Genomic DNA, 22,459 nt, shown 5'->3' on the forward strand with positions numbered 1-22,459 from the left:
CCTTCTGTCTGTCTGTCTGCCTTATCTGTCTATTTTTCCATGTATGTCTGCCTTGTATGTTTGTCTGCCGTCTGTCTGTCTGTCAGGTGGGTAATTACAAGCGGACAGTGAAGCGTGTGGACGATGGCAACCGTCTTTGCAACGACCTGATGAGCTGCCTGCACGAGCGGGCACGCATCGAAAAATCCTACGCACAGCAGCTCACAGAGTGGGCCAAACGCTGGAGACAACTCATAGAGAAAGGTAGGCTACACACACACACACACACACACACACACACATTCTATTCTGTTCCCTGGATACCAAATAAAGAAGCCTTGTACATCTGCTGTTAGCCTTGCTAGCTAATAGCTATAATATCCAGTTGTTAATAAAAATACACTTCTTGGCTATCCTGGGAAATTATCCTGCGGACTACTCTCTCCCAGACCCACTACAGTTGGCTAACATTACACTAAACTGTTTGATGACAGCTAACGTATTTGGCTTATGTGAACACCAAGATAATATTAACCACTTAAGCCATATATTCTTCATCGTACGAATAGCAAAAATAGCCAATGTTGTAGTAGCTTGTAGTGATGCTTGTGGATGTAGTAGGGTATTGCAATTTATGTTTTACCCCTACATTTTTACATACACCATTTTGCCTATAAAGACATGCCTAAATTAGGGACACCAGGTTGCAAGTGCTTAACTAAGATGGTAAATGGTGGATTTATATAACTAAGCAACAGCTGACCAGATGTGTCAGCACAGCATGTATTTTGACAGTTGTCTCCTAGCAACATGAGTGCTTGCATGAATCCATCTATAGCACAAGGTTGCCCCTGGCTTTTAAACATGCTGAGTTGTCTAACATTGCCTGTTTTTTTGGGGAAGTTTTTATTTTTCTTCTTTTGTTTTGGGAGGGGGGGTAAAAGACTCATGAACCTTTAGCTGAGTCAGCTAAGTGTTGCTAACAGATCATTATTAGTGGCCGTGAGGCCGTGAGCTGAAGCACATTAGAGTTGTCTTAAAGGTTTCATGACATTCAGTTTTCACACATTAAAAGTCTTTGTCATGGTCCTTCAAACCTGTATAAAAAGTTTTGTGGATGGATTCAAGTTGTCAGTCGCCACAACAGATTTCAGTCTTTTGGAATCCAACATGTGGCTAACTCTTGGCTTTCTGATTATTTATATTTAGCTGTGACCGGTTGTGAGCTTATAGATAAGCTATTTTAGAATTGTATGTTTAAGAAAATCTTAATCAAGTCTGTACGTTTTTCAATTTGATTACAATAGTTATCAACAAAATATCGGTCAAAACATCACAAATCTGAGGTCTAGGACTCCAAATTCAGGATCGGCATCTGAACCGGCATCTGGCATCAGTCGGGCTCTTAATCTGGGCCTTGTTTTTCTCACCAGCTCAATACAACCTTTAGCTGAGTCAGCGGGGAGTTGGTAACAGGTGATTAGTGGTGGCTGACCTGAAGCACCTTCTCACCAGAGAGCCGAACATGGGTGGAGTGACCCATGGCTGTGTTTACTGGCACGCCTCCATTTCCCCAAATTGCATACTAACCTGTACAAAGTGCACGTGTGTGCACAAACCTACATCCCCATTACTAGGTGACTTTTATTTGGCTTTTACAGCTGACATGCTCCGTATGCTCCGTACGCAGACTGGGTCTCTGCACCGCCACGATAAATCATCACTTGAAATGGAATTGTGAAATAATACAAGTTCAAACTGTAAGCATATCTATGGAAATCTGAAATGTTTCATTTAATTTTGAATGGTCGGGTCTTTATAGCGAACACCCCGTGATCGTTCTATACATAAAATCCTTGTCACAGAATTTCATCTTTCATCCGCGAATTGATTAACCATTTATTGTAAGCGTTAGTTAATACTTTGCCACACAACAGTTTCATGCAAACAAAACGTGAGCTTGTAGATCTGCATTTCTCCACTTCTTTTGAATGTCCAAAATGGGGATTAATTATGAATCAATTATTGTATTAAAGGGCAAGACCACTTTGGTAGAGGTTAGGGTTGTAATCAAAAATAATTGCTCCATCGATTAGAAATTGATAATTTAAAATATGCTCCTCATTGACTTAAATGACTAAGTGAAACAGCTGTCAAAGTCACTCTTTTAGCATGTAAACGAACACAAACAAAGCTGATTCAGACAATATAGAACATCACCAAACCCAGTACTGTTTGTTGTTTTTCTAAAAATGTCAACTTCCTGTTCATTTTACTATTTGAAGATCCGGATCCACAGAACCAGTCTGGGGTTTCTTCCTAATAAAAATAGCTAAATCAACAGGAACTTAACATTTTTATAAAAAAAACAAAACAGTACTGGGTTTGGTGACGTTCTATATTGTCTGAATCAGCTTTGTTTACGTTCGTTTACATGCTAAAAGAGTGACTTTTAGAGCTGTTTCAGCATACAATGTAAGTCAATGAGAAGTATATTTAGAATCATACACTTCTAATCAATGGCGCAATTATTTTTGATTTCTTGTCCACCTTTGGAGTTACATCATGGCAAGGTTAACTACACAACCTTAAACTCCACCAAAGTAGTCTTGCCCTTAATGATTATTTCTTATAATCGATTAAATCAATTAGTTCAATTAACTGTTGTACGCCTGCTTGCAGGTCCACAGTACGGCTCAATGGAGCTAGCGTGGGGTGCCCTGTGCACGGAGGCTGAGAAGGTGAGTGAGCTGCACATGGAGGTGAAGGCGTCGTTGATGGGAGAGGACTACGAGAAGCTGAAGAACTGGCAGAAAGACGCCTTCCACAAGCAGATGATCGGAGGATACAAGGAGACCAAGGAGGCCGACGATGGCTTCCGCAAAGCACAAAAACCCTGGGCCAAGAAACTCAAAGAGGTCAGCATGATGCAGCGCACGCACGCAGAGCTTTTGTCTTTATATCCATGGGGGCATAGTCTAGAGCCGTAGGGATCCAGTCATTGGGTATAAGTGGTTAAAAACATCCCCCAATTTGTAACCCCTACCTTAACCCTAAACCTAACCTCTAAATGCCTAATACTAACCCTGACCCCAAACCTGAACCTTGAATCTTGAACCTGAATCTTTTATTCATTTTAACCTTAGCTCTCAGCCATGACCTGAAGAATGTTCCCACAAGGTTGATTTAGATCCTTTTTGGGGATATTTCATCCTCACGTGGATAGTAACACACGCACGCACACAAATGTAAAATTCTATGTCAGCATGCAGGTTATGATTGCCAGCTAACAAAATGATCCTTGCATGAATTACTTTTACCTCAGTGATTTCTGCCGTGGCCAGCCGTTTTACCCTTCAGTTGACAGGATTAAATGCGACTGACTCGCTATTGTTCATGTTTGTTTTCTTTTAGCTCTATGACTACCGGTTTGACAAACAACAGAGCGCTAGCACTACTTTAGCATGGAGTGGCATTATTACATGAGAAGATGTGAACCAATTTCACCCTGGCATCACTTTTTTGGGCATGTTATTATAGGCAAGAAAATAACAAAAAGTTTCAAGATTCTTCCAAAAAAGTATTAATTAATCAATTAAAAAAGAAATAGCAGATTGGCTATTTTCAAATAGCCAAAGTATAAAATAGGGTTTAAGCGGTTCAAGCCTTCAAATATGCACCCTTTGCAGTGTTTTAACTACTTGGTAAATGCTAAATGGTGCATTTATATAGCGCTTTTATCCAAAGCTCTTTACATAGATTGTGCATTACATTCACCCATTCACACACACATTCATACACCGATGGCGGAGGAAACCATGCAATTAGGGGGTCAGTGTCTTGCTCAAGGACACTTCGACACTTAACTCTTCTGGGGGGGCCCAGGATCGAACTGGAAATCTCACAGCTTCCATCCGGCCGCTCTACCGGCCACTCTACCCCTGAGCCACTGCCGCCCACTTAAACACTATATCGTTGCTGTTGGGCAGAAAATGAATGCCCTACTTTATCATACTATAGTGTCACACAAAAGTAGAAAAAAAGCAGATCTACAATCTCAAAATGCAATGATAAAAATGTGCTATTTTTGAATTTTTAAAAATTGATTCCTGTAAAGTAACAGTTTTGGACATATGAAGTGTCCACCCGACAGCAACTACAGTATATGCTTAGTTGACCAGAGTTGCCCAAGGGCCTATGTTAGCTAGGCCCCGTCCTTTTTTCCCCTCTCCACTAAATGGCCTTTTTGCCAAAGAGCTTGTAGATCGCCTAGTTTCTATTTATTTATATTTTCTATTGGCTATTTTCAGCAAACGTTCACCCCAGAATAGGGCTTTCAAACACAGGTGGGTTGGATGTTCAGAGTGGTATCTGTTCCTCAGGCTGCAGTGGTATGCAGCATGTGGAACCTTGTCAAAGATAGGAAGTGGGTGGCTGTGGTCTATAACCTAAATATAACCAAACCAAACACCATGCTGTGCCAAACCAGCACCCAGTTTCCTTGAGCACCTGTCAGAGACAAAAGTGACATTTAACAGGTGTGTGTGTGTCTGTCTGTCTGTCTGTCTGTCTGTCTGTCTGTCTGTCTGTCTGTCAACAGCTAATCTCCGGCCCAATCAATGTGATTCTTCCTAAACATTTTTTTTTCCATCCTGATTGACTAAGATTAGCTTCCAAAGATTGCAGGAGTGCTCCGTTATGAACAAAATGCCTAAAATCAGAACGCAGCGTGCGATTGCCGTGAAACTTCGCACGCACATTGCCACTAGGCCGAGGAAGAAATGCCACCCTACATTTTTCAAATCAGCCTCATGGTGGTGCCATAACGGGTCGATTCACGTTTTTACCTATAACTGGACCGACCTGTTTAAAACTTTGCACACACACTCCATAAAGACCAAGGAAAGACCTCTGCCCTGCATTTTTCACATCAGCCTTTTATAGCGCCACCAGGAGGCGGATTGTTGCAAAACACAGTACTCCTACAGATTTTGTCCAAACATCACGCAAATCGGTACACTCTCTCTTATCTCTATAGTCAAGTGATCAAGATGGATCTGTCCCATTTTTCATATTCCATCCTGCTTGCAACAAGCCACTTCACATTCATATCACAATTAACAGTAACTCAAACACAAAACTATATTCTACACTCCCACAAATCAATATATTGTGTCTGTGCAATAACTTCCTCACCATTAATCCCTCAACTTCTACAGATTCCACTCACCTCTATAATGACTGCATTCTTAACATTGCTGGCCCACAATAACCCACCTGACCTGGCAGAGACCTGTGCTCCAAGGAGCACTTTTTCTAGTTATTTTCTAATTATTATTCAATATTTATTTGACCACATTAACCCTGGCATCCCTATTTTGGGCATGCCATTATAGGCAAAATATTTCAACATTGAAATAAGCTCTCAAGCTTTATTGTGTTTTATCCTTTTCACAGATACAGTATTTGCAAATGTTTATGTACTGTATATTTTAGCAGCATGTTTACTACAGTGTGTGTGTGTGTGTGTGTGTGTGTGTGTGTGCGTGTGCGTGTGAGAACATATGTCTGTCTGTCTGTATGTACGTACACACACGGGTAGTGCGTGTGCAGTGCACACGCTTAGCTATTTGACATTCTGTGACTTCCTGTCTCTCTGCCGCTCTTCCTGTGAGTGAAGTCACAGGGAGACGGTGACTTCCTGGTGTTGTTCCCGGGGGGGGGCGGAGCGGGGCGGGGACACGCTGGTCCAGTTTTTGTAGCCATAGCGATTTAGTGATTTATGAGACGGGGGGGGGAGGTCCAGTGGGGAAACGGGCTAATTAATTGTTCTAGAAAACAAGTAGGTGGCGCTAATTGACGTTGGCACACGGTCAATACACAGTACACACACGTTTGTATTGCTATACTTGTGAGGACATCAACATTTATAGGACTCCATTTCTGCAGTTTTTAACCCTAAGACTAAAGCCGGAAATAGTCTGTTTTCGGTGCATGACACCAGCACGCAACTAAAGATAAACCAGGTATAACTTCAAACCCAACAACTAAACCTAACCACTAAATACCTAATCCGAACCTTAACCCCAACCCCAATCATTTAAGCCTTCTCTTTTTTACCGTAAAGCAATCATTTATCTTGTGAGGACCAGAAAAATTGTCCTCACAACTACAGCTAAAGTTCACTTACTGTACTGTAAGCTGTCTATGCTTGAACACACACCCACACACACAACTGCCTGTTCTATGAAGTGTTGGACCGAAGGTTCTGTCTGTTCTCTAAGTGTCTTCTATCAGAGGACATATGATTGGTACAACAGACACGGCTGCCGTGGCCCTGAGCCAGAACAAACAACAGAACAACTATCACCATGACATGGCCTATGTCCCAAAACTTTCACTACTACTACTACGGTTTAACCGGTAACTATTAACTCATTCAGTGCCAGACTTATTTCTGGCTGTGTTGTCCCAGTGCCAGAGCCAAAAATTCATTGTAAAAAAAAACGCTCAGGAACCGAGATACAGCCTTTTCAGTAAGAAGTTAAACAAGAAGTGAATGGAGCAGCAAATCTTCAAATCATGATATCTTGGGTTCTGATTTTTTTTTTTTTTTATAAAATGTATATATATATATTTGTATATATATATATATATATATATATATATATATACATATATATATATATATATATACATATATATATATATATATATATATATATATATTATTTTTTTATGTCTTGCAAATGCAAACATTTTTTTATTTAGAGATTTGTAATCGGCTAATACTAATGGTTAAACAGTTACTTTATTATCATACCGTATTTTTTGGTGTGTAGGTACCATGTAAAATACTACTCAAAGGTAAGGACGCGCCTCCGAGATATCTAACCTGTGTAGGTCGGAGGGTGGCTCAAGGTAGCCGCCCCCACCCCAATGTCATCACATTTGGAGGCTGCAAACTCCTTTATGAAAGCTGCCCAAGTTGCTACCTAAAGCAAGCTGACAGCATAAGAAGTTCACCTTTTCTAGTGTGTCTCCCTACTGTGGGGAGTTGGGAGTATGAGTGAATTCACTGGAATGAGTGAATGATTTGGGACACAGCCAGGGTCGCCTTCCCACTTCCTCTCTGTTGTCATTTTAATTCAGCAATAACAAAGTGGTTAACTGCTTTTGTTGCATTCATAATTCACATAAAGCTTTGAACCATTACACGCTCTTCTTAACTAGTTATTTATCCTTCTTTATTTATTCACTTGACAGAGCCTCACTCTGTTGTTCCCAGATTCTTAATGCTTGGTGGTTCTTCACTTCTCTTCTCGGGTCCCTGGCACAAAACCTTTTCAAATAGGGCCTCCGCAGTACATATCAATTTGAGGGGTCCTTGACTTAAAAAAAGTTTATGAACCTAATCTACAGGTGGAGACGACGAAGAAGTCGTACCACTCAGCCTGTAAAGAGGAGAAGCTGGCGAGTAGCCGGGAAAACAGCAGCAAGTTGGAGAACAGCAACCCAGACGCCCTGAAGAAGCTCCAAGACAAGGTGGAGAAATGCCAGCAGGAAGTTCAGAAGGTAACACTCTACAAACCGTGTGTGTGTGTGTGTGTGTGTGTGTGTGTGTGTGTGTGTGTGTGTGTGTGTGTGTGTGTGTGTGTGTGTGTGTGTGTGTGTGTGTGTGTGTGTGTGTGTGTGTGTGTGTGTGTGTGTGTGTGTGTGTGTGTGTGTGTGTGTGTGTGTGAGACCAAATAAGGTTTTATTCTTTTTGAAATAATTAACTTTTAAAAACAAAAATGTTATACTGGAAGCCAATGTAATCTATTACAGTTACTATGTCAAGTAACACGTCACAACCCACATCACCACCCACGACTTGTATAAAATACAGCAAACTTTCGGCACATTTTGCCGTTTTGAAACCGAAATGGGTGATATGAGTGATTTGCTCAGATCCGTCGAGAAAATGTTTTGCGATGGGGAGGGGGCACAGGTGTTGGCTATTCAAAATTAGCAGATATACAAGTGAGCTTCTATTTTTGAAAACAGTCTCAAAACATTTTGGAATATTTTGAATTTAATTTATTGTGTGTGTGTGTGTGTGTGTGTGTGTGTGTGTGTGTGTGTGTGTGTGTGCATTCATCCATCAGACTAAGGAACGTTATGAGAAGTCTCTGGAGGACTTGGACAAGGTGACTCCTCAGTACATGGAGAACATGGAGCAGGTGTTTGAGCAGTGGCAGCAGTTTGAAGACGGACGCATCCGCTTCTTCAGAGAGCTGCTACTGGAGGTCAAACAGCACCTCGACCTCTCCACCAATCACAAGTAAGACACACGGCCCACTCTCCATCAATCGGTGGCCAAGCACCGTATACAGGGGTGTGACAGTTAATGGAACTAATCGATTTAATCGATGATCACAAATAAGCGATAATTTAATACAATCATTATTACAAATCGATACCTATATATACCTGATCACACTACAGCGTCACACAAAAGCATCAAAAGTAGCAAATCCACAAGCTCGAAATGCGGCGTGCAGCGATGCGTTTTGAGTTTGTAGATCTGCTACTTTTGCTAATTTGAAGCCTGAAAAGTAACAGTTTTGGATATGTGAGGTTTCCACCCGACGGAGACTAAAATATAAAATGACACAGATGCTTTCCCGGTTTTAATGGGTTAATTGAAAATGTTATCAATACAATAAAAAGAAAATAAGCTATAGTTGCAGCCCTAACTGTATACCACCACCATCAGATGTCATACATGCACTACACACAGCCCACACACAGACGCTACCAACCAAACGGTTACAGGGATCACTCTCCATTGCAGACAGAGAATGTAGGCATTTAGCAGATGCTCTTATCCAGAGGGACTTAACTGATGGAGGAAGGTCAGAGGTCATTCCACAGTTGGGGAGCCATGAGGAAGAGTCTAGGCCGCCCTGGAGCTTTGGCCAACGTTTCCAAACACAAGTTTCACACAGTCATAGGTCAGACAGAGAAATGTGCCATCACAAAATAATTTTCCATGGCTATCCTGTTAACAGTCGCCCAAGCACTGAAATACATTGTAATGAAGATCCAATCCAATCTTTTATTTACTAGAGTTTCGGGGGGCTACGCCCCCCTCAACCCCAGCCGCGCACGGGGCCCAGCGTGGCCGTGTGTATATTGGGGGACCCAAATCGCCGGAGTGAAACTGTGGAAAAGTTTTTTTGAAAAAGGAAAAAATTTGAAGAAATAATATTTGTTATGTTTCAGGGGGTCCACAGGGTGTCCGCGGACCCCCTGATGGTCCACTGACCCCCTGTGGAGTGTTGGGACGCGCGGGGACACCCCTGGAACATTGCGGACCATTTCGGTGTTTTTTGTTTTTTCATGAAGGTGGTTGCTTGTTTCTGGCGCAGGCTGTGCAAACCTGGCAACCCAGCGCATGCTGCCGCACGTTTAAGTGGCGTAGCGTCATGAGGGTCAGTGGGGCCGTGGCTCGGTCAGTGAAGACCCTGTAGTGCGGATGATATGTGGCATAGAGGGGCAGATTGTAAATCCACAGAGGAAACATCCGTGGGCTACCATTGGTTCAGCGATGTGTGCGGTCGGCCTGCGGCCCCTCCTCCTCCACCAATGTGCAGTATTGAGAGGCCTGACGTCACAACAATTGGAGCGATGGGCACTGCACTGTGGTTGGTTAGGGTACACCTAGGGCCCAGGTAGAACCCAGTTAAAGCCTGCATGGGCAAACCCAGTTAGGACCCGCCTTGGTCCCACATAAACATGGCTAGTTGGGGCCCACCTAAGGGCCAGGTAGAAGCTACTTATAGCCTGCATGGGCATCGCAGTTGGGACTGAAGTGGATGCCGCTGACATTGCTGACATGGGGTCCATATGGTTTAGCCCACCTTGAAACCATATGGGAACTACGCTGGCATGCTGGCTGTAATGCAAACGCTGCATCATACCTGCAGTGTGTAGTTTGATGTTGTGTGTGTAGCAGATATACCTGCAGTGTGTAGATCAATGTCCATAGGAAAGTCAATGGCCAGCAGTGTTTTTTTTCCCCAGCAGAGTTTCTAGTGTCTCTGTGTCTCTCTGGAAGAGGTTGCACATGAACTCTGCAGCCGCACTGAGGCGCTCCAACACAAACACTCTGACATTAAGCTGCTTCACACAACAAACATCAGCACCACGCTGCTGTTTGTCCAAAAGACACAATATCTCCTCTCCCACCGACGTGATGTGTTCATTTATCGACAGCCGTACAGACTCCTTTTGACACATTTTACGTCGTTTATCCAGCTCTCACTGACTCTCCACATCGGGCTGTTATTTTGCTGCGATCAAGTCAACGATGTGAGAGATTAGCTATCACAGACGGACGGACAGGGGGTGAAACATAGTCTTGCGCCATGCCTTTCGGCCTGGCGGAGACAATGAAAAACCGAAAGTAAAGGAAATGGCCATTTCTGCAACAGAAGTAGTCAATAAACTATGCTATGAAAACATGGGCCACATTGGCAAAGAATGTAAGAAAGAGGCAATCATGTAGAAAGTAGCCGATCTACAACCTTACAAAGCCTCTCAACGTGAGGCGTTTCGAGCTTGTAGATCGGCTATTTTCACAATATTTACTTGTGGAACGGAGTCAAACAGAATGGGGGGGTCCCAGATCAAGTACGTGTATTTGGGGGGGGGGGGGGGGGGGGGCGGCGTGAAAGGGTTGATAAACACTGCTCTAATCGGAGCGAAATTATCTGAAATTACTACATGACCATAATGCAGGCTAACATGCGTTGCACGGGGCGGTCCTGCCATTACGTGAGTTACTGTAGTTGCTGTGGAGCTACATAGTTCTCCAGAAGACACACACAAACATACACCATCTACAATGGACGAACTGAGCAGCAATATAGACATTCACCACACGAACGTGCATTGTTGACAAAGTGATTGCACAGCCGCTGCAGGCATGACAACCAGGTTAGCGTTAGCGACATGGCAGCTATCACAGCGCCCTGTCCGTCGTGCTGCAACTGCCTGTGATGGCTACAGCAGTAACAGCAAGCTGTCTGCGATGCCATTGTCTGGAGACTGCTCTTAGCGTCACACGACCAATGAGAGTGAGCGCTGTAGTTGTTGCTAAGATACGGTGGCGTCTCTGCCCCATAGCTTGTAGATCTCTCACACATGATTGGCGTAGGCTGCGTTGCCAGGTCTGACTTTGTGTCTAAGCAATGGTCGGCTTATTTTTGCGCGCCTTTGGGCTCGTTTGCATTGTGCGCACGGCAGCGCTTGTTTAGCGTACGTCAGCGCGACGTGGCAACGGACGTGGCAACGTGAAAGGTGATTGGCTGGTGAAAAGAAACACCCGACGTTACACCAGAAATGGTGCCTGGAGAAAATGGTGACCAAAAAAAAAGTTTGGAAAAAAAGGAAAAAAACCCCGCAGCGGCTGCCTGCTGTTGTGGTGATGAGGTCGTGCGCACGGTAAACGGTACGAAGCTGCCTCCCCTTCCGTTTTGTCCGACATTTGGTGAGTAGAATTAATTATGTTGCGCGGTGGAAAAGGTGTAGTGAACAGTGAGATGTCCCCTACGCGAGGCGTAAATTCAGCGCGGCCGCCGTGGCGAGTCAGTTGGCGACATGTGGTCTGGCGGTGCGTTGTTTATTCGATAACAGAGCTGTGGGGTGTGGACACCGAGGGTGCGGAAGTCGGTCGCCATTTATATAGTTAGATATAGTACATTCATAAACAATGAAAAGTGAAAAAACGCACAAAAACATAGTAAAACCAGAGAAAAATAAAGATAATAAAACACAAATAAACCCATTAAAAATAAGTAAAACTCTCAAAATGGACAGTAAGTGGGCTAGCTTAACATCGGGGTAGCTCATTCCACTTTTTCAGGACAACATCAGAGAAGGCTCGATTCCCCCCTATGTTTAAGCCTAAAATAACAGTGCAGGTTCTGCCTGATTATTCAGATGTCCATTCATCTAAATGTGTAGTATATTTATGACTATCTTGATGTGGCCAATTGAATTTCCACAAAGCTGGAAGCTCGTATCCACTTACCTCATGGCTTTCTGTGACTATTTCTGCAGATGTTTGAGATGTCAGACATTGAGTGGCAAATAAAGCGTCGTCCTTCTTTCTCCACAGATTCCAGACAATCTACCACACGTTGGAAGACACGGTATCTGCCTCCGACGCAGAGGAAGACCTGAAGTGGTTCCGGTCCAACCACGGACCAGGCATGCCCATGAACTGGCCCCAGTTTGAGGTATAGCATGTCTGCTTGCTGCTGATGGTAGATAAGGAGCCACTGCTTGATTTATATGTACTGTACAGTAGTTGCACGTGTGTGTCGCGCACCAAAAACAACTGATCTATAAGCTCACAACGCTTTGCCCTGCGCCGCATTGTGAACTTGTATATCTGCTATTTGTGGTGCGAGACACCCGCGTACAACTACAGTACGTATGAATCAGGCAAAAGTCTGCCCTGGGATGGGAGGAGTGATGTAATGCGTCTCGTCTAGAACAGTGATTTTAAAGCCAAAACAATTTGAAATAATAAAAAAGCTAAGACAGAAGCACAAACATTTCTCTCTATCAGGAAAGATGTTTTGTGTCATACTCTGCTGAAAAACTATTGTACAGTAGTAGCGGGGGTACACTAGAAAATAAAGTTTTAGGGAGTCTAGAGAAAGGAAGATTTGAATGGTTTATGAAAAATGTCAAAAAATAGGGTAGCTTTTCCATAGCTCATAGCTTTTCCCCCATCAGTCTGCGGGAATTACGGCCTAGTTTCATGCTGGTCCTTGAAGCACATCTTTTGGCACCAGAAGACAAAAGTAAATCAACCCAGTGCCGTCAAGAGAGTGGCATAAGGAGCGATGTGTTTTATGTGATCATCCAAAGAGAGAGGCGAAAGCGAAAGAGAGGAAAAGACGTTTGGTGCGTGTGTGAGCCTGCAGCTCCAGGATTTATAGCGGCTGATGCTGCAGACAGAGCTGGTTTATTGGGACGGTTCACTCTTGGTTTGTGGAAAAATAGTGTTTGTTAGGGAAAGGTTGAGTAATTGGGGAGCACACAGGACGGCATTGTTAGAAAGTGTGTTTGGCAACTTGTCTCCCCAGGGCTTATCTTCTCTGTCACATGTATATACACACACACACACACACACACACACACACACACACACACACACACACACACACACACACACACACACACACACACACACACACACACACACACACACACACACACACACACACACACACACACACACACACACACACACACACACACAAAGATGCCTCATTGACAGAACCTGTCAAACTACTTTTGAACATTTAACAAACATTACTTGAAGCCATCTCGAAAGTATAAAAAAACAAGGCATTGTGGGCAAACCTGTTCTGCAGTTATCCCCAGTGAATAGATACTGTTCTTGTATCCCAAATCTGTTATTTATTACTGTGATTTCTCAGTTTGATCACTGATTTCAGACTATTTAATTGTGGCTATAATAGAACGTACCGTAGGAGATTCCTAGAACATTGTTTCTCAACATCGGGTCCAGGGACCACCAGGAGTCCAAATGGACACTTTAGGGTCTGTAACTCTCAGAGTTAAATGAGCACTGAGGATTTTACAGTGTAGATTGGGGTCCCAGATATAGAAAATGGTATGAAATGAGGTTCTGTTGCCTACTGCATATCAAACTGGGGGTCCTTTGAGAATCACTGTCCTAGGGAATTCTGCAGGATCCTGAAGCTATTTTACAATCTAAATGAATAAATAGTAATCTGAATAATCTGCTGAAATTATGTGGACCAAAATGCGACTAGCCTCAATCCCTGAGCCTTCACTCGGCGCTGCTTTGATCCTCTTTTAACATTCCTCCAGCTCTCCCTTGAAATCATCCTGCTTTCTCTGTGTGATATGACTGTCGGGACTTCACTAAACCCGCCATTTCATCCCCCTCCCTGTCTGACAGAATGTGGACTGGTCCAAGCCTCGCTACCATATGAGAAGGTCCATTGTAGTGAGTTCTGCATGGAAGGACTGTTCCATCACAACAGCCACTGGGGGAGGGATATATATTTATATACATATGTGTATATATAGTGTTTATATATATATATATTAGTATATATGTATATATACTGTATATGGAGAAAAAATAATATATATATATATATATATATATATATATATATATATTATATATATATATATACACACATTATTTTTCACCTCCATGCACAGCACTGTCACTAACTCCTCGCTGTTTGCATTTACGTGTGTTTCACAGATGCTTGTGTGTGTGGGTGTGTTTACAAAGGATTCAGTGTTTTTGTTTTAGTTTTTTGTTGGTCAATTCAGAATATGAAGAAGAGAACAGGACTTATGTCCCGACTATGCTCGCTGTCCATTGAACTTTGTCGCGTGCGTGCGAGCGGCCTTCCCTTTCCCCTCAAAAATGCTGGATGTTTATGTATGTTTTCCTGGATGTCTCAATTCCAAGAATCTCTCAGAATACCCCCCCCCCCCACACACACACACACACACGGTTACACACAACCCCGCCCCTCCTCTATTCTCTGTCCCCTCTGACCCCTCTGTGACCCCTGCTGAGTTTCACATGATAGCCAGCGGCGTTGTGATGTCACTGACCCTCGGAGGTCACTGGAGGAGACAGCAGACATCTTATCTGACCTACTGAGGATTTCAAAGGCCTGGAACAAACAAAGAAAGGGCTGCTAGATCTGAGGGGATAAGGGAGGACTCAAGGAGACTTAGAGGTCACACTGATTAGAGGTATAATAGCTTTCAGTAGGTTTTACTGGATTAGCCGCTTAAAACCTATTCGACAAATAGCAAAAAGTCAAACTTATAGATCGGTTATTTTAGCTTTTTATTTAAATGTGTATTTAAAGATGTGAAAAACCTTTGAAACTATTGGGGAAATTATCCAAGAATGGGGACACCTGGGGTTAATGTGGTTAAAGGAGCACTTACTAATTGTAACTTAAGATGGGGCCATTTCTGTCTTATCACTCTGTGTCTCAGAGGAGGACTGTGGACAGTTCAGAAATCTGCCTACTAGTGACATCTTATGTCCTTTCCATGGTAACTTTGTAGGAAGAGAAAGGCTGTAGTTTGTATTAGCTTGGAATCCGTGTCGATGATGTCATTGGTAGGCAGGTTTCTGAGCTGTCCATATACAGTACCTTACCAATGAGACCACTGGTGTTTGACCTTGTTCTCTGGGTGAAATGTGATGTCTCCGTGGGTGTCTCTGTGCTGGACACATGTTCATGTCTTTCATAATATCAGGCTTATGCTGTATTAACAAACACATGCACACTCACACGCAATGTTGCAATGACACTCCAGAGCAAAAGTCTCAGCCCTGAGAGAATGTTTGCGAGTACAAAAAGCAAAACAATTAACCCGCAGTACAATCCTCAATGTTAATTTAAACATTTGTAACTTGAGTGTACACATGTAACCAAATGAACCTGTATTTGTACACACTCAGCGTTGCCATAATGTGTAATGTATACCGTGAAAAGTTTATTGATACAGCATAATAAAGATATTTTCATTTCATTATGCCTAATGCATAATTATGCATAATAATGTGAAATGTTTCAATAACAAGATAAATAGTACATTGTTACAACAAGATATGTCTGTATGTCATGTCGGGTGGCGCAGTGGTAAAAAAGTCCCTGCCCACCACCACGGAGGTTGTGGGTTCGAATCCACCGTGGTGCAACCGGCTTTGTTGGCCATCTATGCAAACACAATTGGCCGTTGTTCAAGGGAGGGAAGTCGCCGGGGAGGGTGATATTGGTCATTGCACGTACTCTTACGGGCTGGGGCGGCACCTGTCAGCGGAGAGTGTTGGGCGGGAGGGGTAGGACGAAGGCTTTACGTCCTCCCGGCGGGGGCTCCTTGCTGGCAGGTGAGTCAGTAGGATACAACAGTGGAGACAACAAAAAAATGTGTGTGGGGAGGAATCAATTGGCATAAATTGGGGAGAAAAAATAATAATAATAATAAAAAGAAAATATCTTGTTATAACATGAAAAACATCTAGTTATAACAATAAACTTGTGATACTGATGTTTTCTTCTTTTTCTGCCATGGCAGCCATACACTTTATTAAAAAACAGGATTTTACAGTGCAGAGTTTGGAGTTGTGTTGGAGTGTGTGTTGCAGTGTAATGCAGTGCCTGTAATGCAGTGGTTCTTAAACAATTTCATGTCAAGGATCCCCAATTTGATGTACCCCCATCTAAAAATATTTGTGCCAGGGACCCCCATAAGAGAGGATTTGTGTCAGAAGTTTTTCAAAATGTTTGGAAAATAGCTGATCTTCAAGCTCACACCGTGTTGCATCCCGACGTGTTGTGAGCTTGTAGATGAATAGCCAAAGTGTAAAATAGGCTAAAGGTGGTTAAACTTTCCTCGTTTTTGCTGGTGTGGGGACCCACCTGGAACCCCCTCAAAAGCCCTAGAGGTCCCCAGTTTGAGAACCCCTGCTCTAACGTATCAGTGTTGTGCTGCTGGATATGGGGCCATCCGTAGAGCCACGCTGAATCGTCAAAACATGCATGAATTGGTCTACAAGTACTCATGGCATGGTTCAAGTTTGAGTACTTAAGTTTGTGTGTGTGTGTGTGTGTGTGTGTGTGTGTGTGTGTGTGTGTGTGCGTGTTCGTGTGTGTTTGTCTGTCTGTCTGTCTGTCTGTCTGTCTGTCTGTGTGTGTGTGTGTGTGTGTGTGTGTGTGTGTGTGTGTGTGTGTGTGTGTGTGTGTGTTCGTTCTAGGACTGGTCTGTAGATCTGAATCGGACGCTGAGCAGACGAGAGACGAAGAAGAGGCCGACAGATGGAGTCACATTGACTGGTATCAGTCAGACAGGGTCAGATCAACCAGTGCAGCCAGCCAAAACCAGCAACAGGTAGACATTCACACTTGCTTGCGCGCGCGCACACACACACACACACACACACACACACACACACACACACACACACACACACACACACACACACACACACACACACACACACACACATAGTGGTGCAACAGTTAATCAAACTAATCTATTTCAGCGATTATTAAATAATATATATATATAATATATTTTAATTAAACGATTTTGGGGGAGGGGGATTGAAAATATATTTTTTTCCAAAAAGAAAAGAAGCTCTACAAGCTCACAACACTTTGCACCGTGCCGGGTTGTGAGCTTGTAGATTGGCTATTTCTGTGTGACATTGTGAAGTATAAAATGTGCTTAAGTGGATGAATCGATTTGTTTATTCGATTAATTGATAGAATAATTGCTATGTAAATAATTGATACTGTAGTTGCAGCCCTACACACACACACACACACACCCTCCATGCTCCTGTGAAACCACACGGTACAGCTATGCCCCAGCAAGAGGAAGGCTTGTAAAACATTCCGTCGGAAAAGCTCCGGGAGTGACGTGCAAATCCCGGAGCCGTTTCCCAGGCAACGGCAAACATTTTGTAACAGATTCCTGGGCTAGGAGTCATCGACCGGTAGACCCCAGTCCAGTACCGCATATTTGAACGCCTGCCAGAAATAATGTGGAAATTTGGCCTTGTTGGTGCCGAGGTATTAATAGAGTTGGTTAGTAGCAGAGTGCTAAAGGATGGTCAGGCTTTTTACTATAGTCAGTCACTTCCAAAAAAAACGATCTCAGTGTACTATTAACCACTTGCCCCGTCACTATTCTGGGGCAAAGTTTTTTGCGGAAATAGCCGATTTACGAGCTTGTAGTAGGTTAACAATACTGACGCCATACAAACATCGGTTTATTCTTCGTCCATCTGTCCACCGTTCCTTGAACCGAAACAAGAACTACCCATGATTCACTGGTTCATTTAGGGTTCAAAGTTAGTTGCCTTGAACCAACGCCTTGGAGTCTTCAAGTGCAGATCTTCAGCGATTGTTTGAAATGACGTGATGCAATGTTTACACACTTCTAGCATTCCACAGTAGACATTCTCTATCTGTGAGGCTGGGGCACTAACGAGCGTCGCACATGGGGTTGCTAGCAGTATAAAGGGGAGTTGACGCTGGGAATGTCAGGCACGGAAAGCATTCGACCTCTGATCTCCCTACATCCTAGACCCAGCCTCCCAGCCTACAATGCCCATGTTTTGCCTGTTATCATAGGTGTGGGTGGGGTAGGGACTATCGTTTATTTTCTTAGAGATTATTATATTATTATTTATTTAATTAATCAAATAATCAATCATTTTTTTAATCATTTGTACTTTTTTATATATCAAGGAATCAACGTGATTTTTTTTCTTTTTGTAATCGACTAAATCAATTAGACTGAGTAACCACATGAGTTTTATTTTTGTTTTATACAAAGGTGCAATGCAACAAAGTGGAAGATGTTTGAAAAAAAAATGTGTGCCTATATCTCTCAAAGCATACTTGGTCTCAGTCTGCTGTTGCAGCCTTTTGGACACGATCCATGTATGCTACTGTATTAAAACAAAAACTAAAACATTTATATCCTCCCAAGATTTTATTTAAATTAAAACCAAAACAAAAAATGTATAATTTCCTCCCCCCAAGATGTATTATTTGTATTCAATTATCAATTATGTTTTTTATAATTTATTAAATAAATTGGTTTGATTAGCTGTTGCACCCCTAGTCTGAACGCACAGTTCTGCTGCACCCAGTCTACGTGAGAACAGTGTTTCTGTCACGCTCTAATTACAGTTTTTCCTGAAGGTCTTTTAATGCGTAATTACTCTGCTAAGCATTTGTTTTGCTGACAGTCGCCATCCAAAGTTACACGATGCCAAACTCCCACCAGCAAAGTGTTTTAGTGTAACGACTCCCTGTAGATTAGCTTAGCTCAGTGAGCAGGGCATGAATGTGTAAATAAAGGCGCTTTACACTCTCCTGGGCCGAACTGATAGCTGCTACTTTTCTGTAAACAGAATAGAAACACTTGATAAAGGTTGAAGTTTTTAGACTTTGATGTGGAAGGTGAATACAGTGGGAAGGAAAGCTGGTGTTTATTATGTGACTACATGTGACTTTGATAAAGCCCTCTATCCATAGAAAACCCAGAGCTTAATATTAATTGTTCAAGAGGCCATTCAGGAAGTGTTGTTGTGTTTCTGCAGTCAGGTTTTATCAGCAGGTGATTAAATTGTTCTAGGAGACGTTGCCTTTGTGCCCTAGTGGAAGTGATGATGTGCAAAACAAGTTACACCATTTTTTCCAGTGTGTGTCACTTACAGTTTCTATCAGATGTTTTTTACAGGGACAATGTACAGTAAACATATTTTTAGCTATGTTAAGCTCATTTACATCCGTACTCCCTGGAAGTTTGAACTGGTTTTAGTCTCTGTGGTCAAAAATATCTTTGTATCATTCACGACTCATTACAGGATTACATGACTCTAAAGTGTTATTGTGTCCTTACAAAACCATTGACTTGTCTCTACTCGCCATGCTGCAGCGCCTCCCCCCATCTGACTTTTTTGTTTTTTGTGCCAGGGACTCTCACAGCGTATTTCCAAACGCACCTCATGTCATCAACATCAAACACAAGTGCAGTGTGCACACTATTGTTCCCCATCGTTTGAACCACAGGTCAAGCATGTGATAAGTGGGAGTGTATTGTCCGTTTTGTATGTGTGTGTGTCTGTGTCACAACCCTTGTCTTACTTGTGTGTCCGTGTCGTCAGTCTGACGGTGCCGACTAAAACAGCACCGGCGGGTTCGAACCCCTTTGAGGAGGATGAGGATGATGAAGATGGTGAGGAGGATGAGGAGGAGGAGGAGGAGGTGATGAATGCCGTGGAGGAGCGGAGCACGGCCAACCACATCAGTGTGAATAAAGAGGAAGTGAAAACGTTGGTGAAACAGGAGCAAAAATCCCCCTTTAACCTGGTGTTGTCTGTGGTTTAGGAACTAGCAGCCTTGCAGCCTTTCCTCTTCATAGTCACCCGTTGTAGACCTGAAGCTCTTCACAGTGTCATCCTTTGTACGCAAGTCTGCTCACCATGGCTTCCATCGGCAGATACACACAATATTTGAGTTGGGTAGACAGAAGACAGACAGACAGACAGATCGATCTGATCTATAGATCGATCGATCTGATCTGATCAAGAGATCTTCATTGATCCCTGTGGGTAAATTCTGATTTCTTGCAAGCAACAGTCTGAAACGGCTTGAAACACAAGATAGGTACAGGTATGAAAGTATAAAGTGGATACTGTAGAGTCCACAATCTACAACCAGTAAATATGGTACGTGGATACGAGACTAATAAACATTATGTGCAGTGTCAGCCAGCCTACAGCTGTTGGTGTATGTATGGATAATACCGTATATGTCCATAAAATAAGGTCTGTAGTTAACATAAGACAAAGAGAGACATTGCGTCTTGGTCTTGTTGAACAAAACATTTGAACATCATAAGCCTTAGTTTGCCACAGAGCTGAGTTTCCTTAAATTATCCAAAACATTCTGCAAGAATTCCGTATGACGTCTCATATCATACAATGCAACAATCTGCCGAGAGAACCCAATGGCGGAGGTCACTTCCAGCCCGACATATATATGCTTCGTCGTACGAGAGGGTCGCACGCCGAAAATAACCTATCTACAAGATTTGAACGTGCCGTGACCGAGGCGCGTTCTGAGCTTGTAGATTGGCTATTTTAGGCGCGCAACGCCGTCGTGCGGTGAAGTATATAAATCGGGCATTCCAGGTCGGGCTACAACAAGACGTCATCACCTTTCCAGACATCTTCCATGTTTGTGTGTTTTCCTTCTTCTATCCTATCGTGGGTGTGACTCCTTCCTCTCCATCCCTGTTGTTTAGCCTCCTTCCTGCTTTATTGTTCAGCATCTCTACTGCGCCCCCCCCTTCCCCAAGGCTGTGCATTGCGCTGCATGGTCGTTGGAATGGCATCATGCACAAACCCCAGTGGTGGAAAGTAACTAGGCACACTTGCTCAAGTGCTGTAATTTGGTACAGTTTTGAGGAACTTTTACTTTTTACTCCACTACAATTATTTGACGGCTTTAGTTACTTTACAGTTGTAGATTATTCTTGAAAACATACATTAAGTGATAAATGATCAGTTTCAGTTCAGTTTATTTTTTATTTATAGTGCAACATCACCCCAAGGGGTCTTTGTGCACTTCACAACAGGTCATACAACAAAAACATCATACGACAAAAACACATTGGAAAAGAAACATAATAAAATGTGCCCGCACGCATGGTCAAACAATTACCATGCGGCAGTGCACGGCTCAATTAGTGCACAGCTGAAAAAAATTATGGTGTATTATTCTAGGTTAAGCTGCTAAATTAAAATCAGCACCACCATTACCAGCTGCAACATTAAAGTGATGAACACATTAATTCATTACTAATTACAATCCAATAATATGATTGTGAAGTGGGCCATTCTGCATAATGAGTACTTGTACGTTTGGTACTATAAGTATATTTAGATGCCCAAACTCTTGTACTTTTACTTAAACATTTGAATGCTGTGCTTTTGCTTGTAACAGAGCATTTCTACAATGTGACATTACTACCTTTACTTAAGTAAACTATCAGAGTACTTAACCACCGCTGGCACAAACCCAATGAGCGTCTGTCTGTCACTCCTAACAGCACCATATCCCGCCTGTCATCAAGTGTGTGTGACGTGCCCTCGTGCACGCGTCTGTCTGTTGTTGGTGCTCTTGTTTTTGTTGTTTTCACAGTCAGATCTGAATCTAATCCTCATGTGAATCGTAATCATGTAATCTCATAAAACCGCCCACATAATAGCAATTTGTCTATAATTTCCTTCATTCTCCAAATCTCATTATAGGCAAAAATCTTGAACTGTTCAAAAATAGCAGATCTACAAGCTCACAACATGTCTCATCACGACCAGTTGTAAGCTTGTAGACCTGCTATATTTTTAAATGGGTCTTAAGTGCGTCAAGTAACCCACAGCGTAAGCAGCTTGTTGTGTCAGTTAACACAGTGTGAACAGGTCCGACTGTAGAATGCTGTGACTATGTGTGTGAACAGGTCTGACTGTAGAATGCTGTGACTATGTGTGCTGGGTTTGCATTATTATTCCAACGTTTTCATTGGTGTTTAGCTCCCTCTTGTGGGCAACAGGATGGAAGAAAACACAATCATGCATTTGCAACAGTGATTTTGGTCTTGCTTGGTCTCTTGGTCATGCTCGTGTATTGTTCATGTGTGTTCATGTTGTCATGTTGTTTGCACCGTGTTGTCCCTTTGCCTTGACTCAGCACTATGTTTGTGTCGTTATGATCATGAAGTGAGCAAATTCATTGTTTACCCGCAAAAATGGCTGCTGCCAACAAACGCTTCCCTTGCACCGGCGATGTCACAAACCAGC

At 42.8% G+C, this 22,459-nt stretch overlaps 1 protein-coding gene across 3 annotated transcripts in view; it reads left to right on the forward strand.

Moving 5' to 3' along the window:
- Nucleotides 1-22,459, forward strand: part of pacsin2 (protein kinase C and casein kinase substrate in neurons 2) — a 39,757-nt gene that overhangs the window by 13,762 nt on the left and 3,536 nt on the right. Inside the window, exons 3-10 of one of the 3 annotated variants that reach the window (XM_084049713.1) lie at nt 87-243; nt 2,662-2,897; nt 7,402-7,554; nt 8,127-8,302; nt 12,146-12,266; nt 13,991-14,038; nt 16,835-16,968; nt 19,763-19,930. In XM_084049713.1, the coding sequence (XP_083905839.1) occupies nt 87-243; nt 2,662-2,897; nt 7,402-7,554; nt 8,127-8,302; nt 12,146-12,266; nt 13,991-14,038; nt 16,835-16,968; nt 19,763-19,930 (1,193 nt within the window). The remainder of the gene's footprint in view (nt 1-86; nt 244-2,661; nt 2,898-7,401; nt 7,555-8,126; nt 8,303-12,145; nt 12,267-13,990; nt 14,039-16,834; nt 16,969-19,762; nt 19,931-22,459) is intronic. The other 2 variants (XM_084049715.1, XM_084049714.1) reach the window with 2 other exon arrangements.

Source organism: Gymnoscopelus microlampas (genome assembly GCF_963454915.1).
Source record: "Gymnoscopelus microlampas genome assembly, chromosome: 23".
NCBI lineage: Eukaryota > Metazoa > Chordata > Actinopteri > Myctophiformes > Myctophidae > Gymnoscopelus > Gymnoscopelus microlampas.